The 9,308-nt window shown below is 32.7% G+C and overlaps 1 protein-coding gene across 1 annotated transcript; it reads left to right on the top strand.

Moving 5' to 3' along the window:
* Positions 1-1,596: 1,596 nt before the first annotated feature.
* Positions 1,597-9,068, top strand: LOC134281531 (slit homolog 1 protein-like). Its single transcript, XM_062763985.1, has 5 exons — positions 1,597-1,718; positions 1,851-2,065; positions 2,189-2,320; positions 7,186-7,404; positions 8,815-9,068. The coding sequence occupies exons 1-5, from the start codon at positions 1,597-1,599 to the stop codon at positions 9,066-9,068; spliced, it is 942 nt and encodes a 313-aa protein (XP_062619969.1).
* Positions 9,069-9,308: the final 240 nt, after the last annotated feature.

The raw sequence follows: 9,308 nt of genomic DNA, 5'->3' as shown, positions 1-9,308 counted from the left end.
TGCTGGAGTGGGGTTAAAATCGCTTTTTTTTCATTAATCAGACGATGCAATGCAACAAATAAAAGTAGTAAGTAATATAACCTAATGATTATTACCTAGTAATTTCTTGTCTTGATGTTATTATGGTCGCATTTATTCTAAAACCAATGCTATTCGAACTCTGTGTGACAGAGGAATGGCGGACGAAATAAACACATGGCCTCAGGAAGACACCCATATGAAAAATCAAATTTTTAAGAATTATGGATAATGACAAGAAAAACGCGAAACAAATGGTTGTAGCCATATTATCAATGAATCAAACTAACACTAAATTCAATGCATTTTTCATCTCGTGAATGCTGTAGCTGCGCAGTTCTAACATGATTAATTTCCTCCTGATTAAAACAAAATAAACTTAATTATTAACTGATTTTGGTCTCTAATAGTAGGTAATTAGTGCATTAGCACTTTGAGTAACTTTGGGCTAGTTTAGTAGAGTATTAAGCGCATTCTTGGTATTTCTTATTTTACACCAGACTAGATCCAATATGGCTTGTACATCCCCCTTAAATGATGATAGACGTGTAAGTGCCGCTTGTGCACGTGAACCGCGCCCACATGTGAGACCACAGTGGAAATGCGATAGCTGAGAGAACTGTGCTGATTTATAGACTGGGTCAACCCCCCCCTCCCCATGAAAGGAGAGAGGGGGAATGGATTCCAGTTTTTTAATCTATAGTTTTGCTATGATGGTAGACATCATCAAAGACATTTTGTGTACATGTATACGTACTGCATGTATAAACATATTTTGAATTTCCATTTAAAATTGTTTTCTGTGGCGTTCATTACTTTTTTGGAAGCAATTCTTTTCTTTCCTAATAACACGAAAATGGATGCTCAAACTTAGAAATTAAATGAAATATAGATGCAGTATGCCCCCCCCCCCCCCCCATGCATTGCCTCGAAATGCACACAAATGAAAACTGTTATTTAATAATATTTAAAAACGATCTAACACAAAGTCTACCTTCCTTTTATTCATCATAATCTGCATATCATTTTTATAGAATTTAACGTGATCTTAGTTGCCATGGTGGCTTTTGTTCATTTACCGGTATAAGATGAACTTTCTCTGATGTCTGCGCCGAAGAGAATTTATTGGAGATCATTGTAATGGTCACGATGCAGAATTAAAAAAAAATATTCTATGCTTTATTATTTATTATGTATGTGGCATTACGTTACAAATAAGAAAACAATAATTATTACAACTAATTTAAATTTTCTTACAATGGCATTTATTACATTTAAGGAACACAACATGATGGGTAGATCAAATCATAAACCATTACAAAACAAGAAAGAAACTTTCTGTATTCCAGTGGCTGACAATCAGCTTTTTTAAAAAAGCTAACCTTGTCTTCCATTTCGGGAGCATAAATAAAAGATATGCAGCACAAAAGTACATTAGCAAAAGTAAATGCTATGACACATTTTTTTTATCATTTCATAGGATTTTTGGTAAAACTTAAAAGCAGTAGCAGTTCAATTTTGATCGGAGGTAGAAGTAAACCGCATACAGCCGTTGTTCTGTTGTTTTGTTTTCGAGTAATGGAGATCAATGGAGAAGACGTTCTATTAATCAAGCAGGAGACGAATTCCGTAAACAAAGTTCTAATTATATCTTTATCTCAACATGATCTGCAGTACGACTTACACATTACATACCAAAAGTAAGTCTACAATAGTTGGAATAAATTTGCTACGATTTATATATTCTTTCTATTTAATCTACTACGGCTTAATCCACTCGTATAGGAAGAAATCAATGTACATATATGTTTTTATTTTCGGAAATATAACAGCAAGACGTTGCATATCAAAGGCAATGCTGTTGAAGAATGGAACACTTTAAGAGTGTTTATCAGCGTCAGTGGGGATACCTGGACCCTTAATATGAATCAGACCATCGGAAACACATTTCGCAGTTACGAAATGCAAGGGAATTCCTTATTTACTGATGAATATTATGCTGTGTTTGGACGTTCTCATTCCGTCGAATTTCCCTCAGATCAGAAAGGTAAAACGTCTTACATTCGTAATCTTGTAAAGAAATTTCTAAATAGATCTTTATGCATGATGTCAGATGTTTAATATGAATTAGACTTTTAGCACTTACGATTTCTGTTAATTTTTTTCACAGGGTTAGAAATTTGCGTTTTCCTTATAAAAGACGCGATTTCGGGAAATATTTTAAAATCTATGTGGCCAGAGGGAGTTTATTTTATAGATATCGAGTTTTCCACGCCCACTTATATTCAATTGCTGATAAATGGTAAGCCAATACAACACGCTTTTCTTTCATTTCAGCGCCAGCTGTTGGCAAAACTAAATTGATTTTAAACTTATTTGCTTGTAAAACTAGTCATTTTGTATTTTTTAGAGAGATTGAATAAGGAAAAATGATGTTGTGAAGATGTGAAGCTTTTTAAAACTATTCTCAAACTCATTTTTAATTCTTTGAGAGGATAAGTTTTTATATCTTACTTGTAGACAATATAATTTTATCATTCTTCGATCATGATTTGATATATGCCCATACAGGTAGCTAGATGTATTTTTACAAAGTTCATGGGTCAAATGTGACATTCATATATATTTCCATTTCTATTTGTTTTCTCTGTGATTTGTTTTGAAAATTAGTTGAGTTGATTTCTTTACCATTCTACTGAAATGTAAATTTCACCAATCGATAAGAGCTTGAGAGGCCTAATATGCATGTAATTCTCGTGCGGCTATGTCTGGGGCCTAATATGCCTGTACAGATCGTGTGTCTGTCTTTGTATTTGACGTCAGTTAGCGGGGACTATCGAAATGGACATGGGGGTTATATTTAAGGGGGCCGACTATAGTTTCCATTTCGCAATATTTCGTGCATCATTGTAAAAAGCGTATTTACTGTTTAATGCAACTTTTTTTGCTTAATTATTAAAATCAAACAAAATTAAGAAATTGTAGATATAAAAATGTAATTACAATTTGATATAACTGATTTTTCAACCGATTTTGCAACTGATAGGTAGGTAGACGTCGTTGCAGTGTGTTTTTGACGTTATGATAATCTGTAGCTCCTAAAGAAAGGAGTAATAAAAATATTATTAAAGAAAAAGTAATAAATATACGCTTTTGGAATTTAAAACATAGAAATTTGAAAATATCTCCAATATTTTTATTTTGTTTTCATATGAATCCATTGTGCACGTAATATTTTGTAATACTCTATAAAAATAGTAAAATTTGCTAAAGAACCATATGCGGTATATTGCATATATTTGCCCCCACAAAAGTCAAATTTTGAAAATTTCCTGAAATGTACTGAATTCAATAAATTGTATGAGAAATATAAATTAACCGAAAATATTATAGTGTCAAAGCAGTGTATTCACAATTTTTGTTTTTATGACGTCACAAACTAGTCCGATTTCATATCCTTTTTCAGAAAGAGGACAAAATGGACAAAATTTCAACAACTTTAGCTTTAAAATTTATAGAGCGCAAGTTTGTTCAGGAACAATATTGACATATTTCATTGATATTATCATTCTACACATTATATCAAAATATTGATCCTGAACACACATGCGCTCGGTGACTTTTACTCAAAATATCGACGAAATATGTATCTTTTTCTGTAAAATTCATAAAAAAAAACTGAAATTTACGTCATGTTTGTGACGTCATTACGTACATATGGCGTCATTACTTATGAAAATTTTCAGTGCTTTGAAGTCAGCATATACTCCCCTGTTTAAGAACTTAATTAAATATATCTCCATCAAAGTTTGATTTGGGGGGCAAATATTGGTTATTACCGAATCAAGTTCTTTTTGCATTTTGAGATGCCCCCTCTGGTGACAAGACGGTAGAATTTTGTGTTTCTTATATATATTGTATAATATAGTATTACTCATCAAATATTATAGTTTGAACAAAATGTCTATTGTAGTATTTGTATAATTTGCTTTAAAGTGCTAAAAATTGGCATTTTCTATATAATCTTATAGTAAATGTACCTGTATTTTGAGACACTCCCTCAAAAATACCTGGACGGTAGATTTCCCCCAAACTTTGCATGTACACTGAAGTTAATGTAAGTTATATAATGTATAAAAATGAAGAGTTTCGCTATTGTAGCTTTCACACAAGAAAACTATAGTCGGCCCCGTTAATAACAATGGAAATGTAAGGAATCATTGCCAAGATAGTAGAGTATACCTGGGACATCAACGAAAGATACGTGTAGCTGGAAAGGTGGGATAATTTTACGCATAACAGGCTTCACCCGTTATGCAAATTATCCCAAGTTTAAAACTCAATACGATTCGTAAACCGAATGTGTGCGTCATTTTCGATCGGACTCTCTCTATATCTGAGGACCCCTATATAACATAGTCACTATGCAGTGTAATCAGTCGACACCGGTGTAGACGGGCGTATGCTATTAAGCACTCGTTAGTGACCAAAAAGCATGTAACTACAACACTTCTTCTAATACAGTAGAGTAAGATACCAAAGAAGCAATAGTTGTACAGTTCAGTGCAGTATACAAGCTAACACATATACACGTAACTGCGATAAAATGTTAACAAAAGTTATGCAAGAAACCAGTACAAACACAGGTCGCCATTCCACATTGCTACCCGTGACAATAAATCAGTCGTATATAACGAATGCGAAGAGTATAACCTGGTGTTGATATCGCAAATAGTAATATCGAAATAGGTATGTTTATTTACGAGTCGTGTTCAGCTAACTAGATAGTACTTAAATATATTCATGGTTATGGTCCATAAATACATGAATGTATATATATGTATATATAAAACTGAGTAAAGGATGTACACTAGACAAAATTGCTAACGTACCACTTATTATTTTTTTCATTGTGAACTGAACATTTGTCTCATTGTTATAATTATAAATAATACGCCATTGCAATGGGTTTGACAAATCTCTTGGTGTCATGAAAGAACGCAAAAATGACCATCTTGTTTTAACATGCTTCTCTAGGATCAAATGCTGATACGGTGTAATTTTTCTGAATTTTTTATTCGTACAAACATAAAGAACAAAAAGTTATTATAAGAAAAAATATTATTTATCAAAAAATATGAAATAATATTATTATCCCTTCAAAGACGTATGGACACAATTTTTCATATTTTTTTAATGAAATGTTCAGGCTTTAGTTACATTGTATTATTGTAGCAATTTATGAATTAATAGATTTAAATGCTTTATTTTTGCTCAGGTAACATAATGATATATCAAATATATCATAAACAAGTTTGGAAAAGTAAAATAGTACTTTAATTCATTTGGTGATGCGTTAGCAATTTTGTTTAGTGTGTACGAATTTAAGCATCAGACATGTGAAATGCTAAAATGTTTTACGTTTAAAGAAAATGGATAAGGTTTAGTGTTTTTAGAAATTATTAAATTGCATAATTTGTTTATCCTTTTATTGACATTTTAAAGCTGAACACGACTTGTAAACAGGCAAACGCCATTTTTCGATAATATAGTACATGTATCTACGCAGTTGCATGTATGTGTGTATGACCCGTGCAACTGTTTGATTTCTTTGGTATCTTATTCTCTGCATTAGAGGTACACTTATTTTTTTGTCGCTCATGAGTGCTGTGTAGCATATTCCCCTCTACACTTGACGACTGATAAAACTGAACAGAGAATAAGCGGCTTTATATAGGGTCCCTTAGATAAAGTGAGTGAACCATCGAATTTGACTGACAATTTCTTTAACGAATCGTGTTCAGCTTTAATCAACTCGAATTTGGATATCAAAACACTTGCCTGAAGACGTGGCATTGAAATATAACAAAACTTATTTTTTATTGTTTGAATAATAATTTATGCTTTTGAAAATGGTAACTAGTATCAATATGTTTGTTTCGTTACTGACCATGTTTAATGACTTTAATTCAATTAAATGTGGGATAAATGTTATTTTCTCAAATATCAATTTATTTTTACTACCCCCCCCCCTTCCCTCGAAAAGAAAAAAACCCAAAGAGTTATGACTGGTAATAATTTCTTTTGATGATTGAAAAGTTGACAATCAGGGTATTAATACATCATATAGTAAATGCTTTATTTTGTATGTTTTTGTTGTGTGTATGATAGTTTATTCCATGAGTTAGATGTTTGAATACTAGACTTGGCTAACGAATCTTTAAAGAAAATATAAAAATATTACATGTAATCAGGATTACAATGAAATTCCTAAACTGTAATTAACTTATTTATCTAAAAATAGTTTACTCAAGATAACCGCTACTTTGTGAAAAATATTCCATTATGAGGGATGTTCCAATAATGACACTTGGCTGTTTCACCCAAATTTATTAATCTTTGGATTTTTATTCATCCATGCTCTTCAAAGTACTCACTCTTGGTCCGGTCAAATTTTTAGACGATCAGCTAAGGTACTGAAATATAAACTTTTTTATACTTCTCAATAGGGAAACCAATCACATACTGATAAATTGCAGACCAAAGGGCATTTCGTAATTTGTATCTTTTTCTAGATAGGTGTAATTTAAGTTTGGTGAACATAAAGAAGTTGCACGGATAGAGAACGGGGGTGTGGTAGGAAATTAACCTTTTCCACCTCCAAATACGCAGTCGCAATTGTAATCGCAGATGACCTTAAAAATATTTTTAATTTAGTGCCTTAATATGTCGTAATGATGATTAAGATCATAATGGTTAAATTCATTTTCCTTATAGTCAAATAATATATGCCATGATATTCAGTTCATTTTTAAGAAGGGGAGCATACATACTGGCTTTAGGGGAAAATTCTATTCTATAATAGAATTTTCCTTCTTTTAAGGGTTACCCTAGATTGCGATTTACATTTGAATATCGTTAACCACAGCCAGCTATCTACGGAAGGGCGGGGTTCTTCTTTACAAGACTTCCCAGATTCCGTCACTTTCAAATTAAACCACTTCCCTTCTCATCTTAACCTAACTTTACTACAGACAATGTGAGATTCATACGTCTCAAATATGTTTATAACAAATTAACTTTCATGATAATATAGTCTTTTTTAAAACTGAAATTTGTGAATAATTTGCATTGATATGTTCCTTTAAACATGACTCATGTATTTAGATGACAACAACACATGTAGAGCCTCAAAGGAATGTTCATCATCAGATTGTAATTGTTCATCAGGCTTCAGTGGAGACCAGTGTGAGATACCACCCAATGTTTGTGTACCAGGCCTTTGTAAAAACCAGGGACATTGCAACGATACTGGAAACAATTCGTTCGAATGTTATTGCAGAAAGGGGTTTGAAGGTCTCTATTGTGAGAAAGAAACCAAGGAAGGTAGATATTTATAGTTCTTTTGCTATAAGATATTTATAAAGATAAAACATATACCAATTGTTAAATACGAATCAAAATATAGAAAGATCACAGATAATTTAAAGTTTTAATTAGAAAAACTGTCACACTTGCTTTGGCATAGGTTTATGCAGGGCCTAAGAAATACTTCAGAAAAGAAATTAATAGCTACACAATTGAATCCTTAAGCATAAAACTATAAAAAGGGAAAACAATTTCTCTTTAGAATTGAATTCAAATCATGTAAAGTTTAATTGTTATGTTAAGCACGTTTTAGCTTTAGCTCACCTGAGCCTAAGGCTCAATTGAGCTTTTCTGAGCAATATTTGTGTTTGTCGTCGATCGTCGTTGTTAACTTTTCACATTTCATCTTCTCAAGAACCAACGGACCAATTTCAAACAATCTTACCACAAAGTATAGTTAAGTGAAGGAAATTCAAGTGTATTCAACTAAAGAACCATACCCTCACCGAAGGTGAAATAATAATGACTTAGTAAAAAATAAATTGCATCTTTTAAAAGTCTTCTTCTAAAGAACCACTGGGTCAGGAAAGATGAAACGTGAAAGTCACGTGGAATCAAACTCAGGAGACAAAGTCTTACAAAGGAATATATAGGAAAAGTTTGAAAATCTTTCCAAGAACCACTGGGCCAGGAAAGATGAAACTCATGTGGAATCATCCTCAAGTGTTATAGATTCAAGTTTATTCAGATCATGACCCCCAGGGGTAGGATGGGGCCACAATTCCTCCTCCACCCACTGGAAACTTTTCAATGCTGAGTTGATTTGTATGTTTACCTAGCCCGTGAGTGTGCTGTGGCCCATGGGCCTCCTGCTTTTACTTCTTATTGTGTTTTAAAAATAATTTATTGTCGGGTTTTCCAGGTTGCTTGTAAATCATTTTCAAGTTATTCGTTTAAAACTATCGAGTCAAATAGCCACACGCTGTCCGAATAAACATCATATATATTGAAGAATTCTATACTAAGACATTTTTATTTACTTAAAACACTTAGCATGGAAGTTTGGGTAAATCCAAACTTTTCAAATAAATCACATTCGAAAAATCAGGCATATCGTTTTTTGTTTTTTGTTAAAGGAAACGTTAAGAAACGCTTTAGTCAACTGATTCCTTGAAACATTAGATTATATTTTGTGTCAAATAATAAAGTACAATAATAAAAACAAAGTATAGATTAACAACATCCAAACATTAAATAGACTGTTACTTATACGAATCCTGAGGATAACATTTTCTGAAATACTATGAAAAAAATATCTCCCATAATTAGAAAAACTATTTCTTACTTTATAAAAATGATTTATTCACGCTTTTTGTTTTTATCATGATTATAATAATACTAATATTTCTAGTTTACATTAAATTCAAGTTTGTCAAGAGTTCCAACGTCAAGAAGACATTGTTATCACTTGCAACGAGGAATTTGCAAATGAAATTTGCACAGTCACATGCAAATCTGGTCGAGTCCGAGTTGACAAATATCGCCAATATTCAACCTACATGTGTGGGATGTCAACAAGTCATAAATGGGTGGTGCTTAAAACTAAGTATCCATTGGAAGATGACGAGGCTCCAATTTGTGCGCGAACAGGTACACTGAACTCAAAGTTCAAAAATACATAAAACCCCATGAACAGTAGCTTTTTTTTTCATTCTTTCCCTTTCCTAAATTTATTTTTTATACCCCCCCCCCCTCAAAGGAGGAAAGGCATATTGCTTTGCCGCTGTCTGTCGGCCGGTCTGTCGGTCCACCTAGTTTCCGTATGGTATGTTGGTATGTAGATTTATCATACATATATGCATGGCCCGCGTGGCGCAGTGGTTAGAGTGTCTGCTCTGGAGTCGCGAAGTAAGGAGTCAATC

Source organism: Saccostrea cucullata, unplaced genomic scaffold (genome assembly GCF_032062105.1).
Source record: "Saccostrea cucullata isolate Sc308-1 unplaced genomic scaffold, CSIRO_AGI_Scuc_v1 ctg5567, whole genome shotgun sequence".
NCBI classification, from domain to species: Eukaryota; Metazoa; Mollusca; class Bivalvia; order Ostreida; family Ostreidae; genus Saccostrea; species Saccostrea cuccullata.
This window is presented reverse-complemented; position numbering and strand designations above follow the sequence as displayed.

What these genes read in the sequence shown, in the direction of transcription:
- LOC134281531 (XM_062763985.1), top strand. Translation starts at nt 1,597, where the DNA reads ATGGAGATCAATGGAGAAGACGTTCTATTAATCAAGCAGGAGACGAAT. An exon ending in TTACACATTACATACCAAAA is followed by an intron (nt 1,719 to 1,850) that starts GTAAGTCTACAA and finishes GAAATATAACAG; the next exon opens with CAAGACGTTGCATATCAAAG. An exon ending in TGAGAAAGAAACCAAGGAAG is followed by an intron (nt 7,405 to 8,814) that starts GTAGATATTTAT and finishes ATTAAATTCAAG; the next exon opens with TTTGTCAAGAGTTCCAACGT.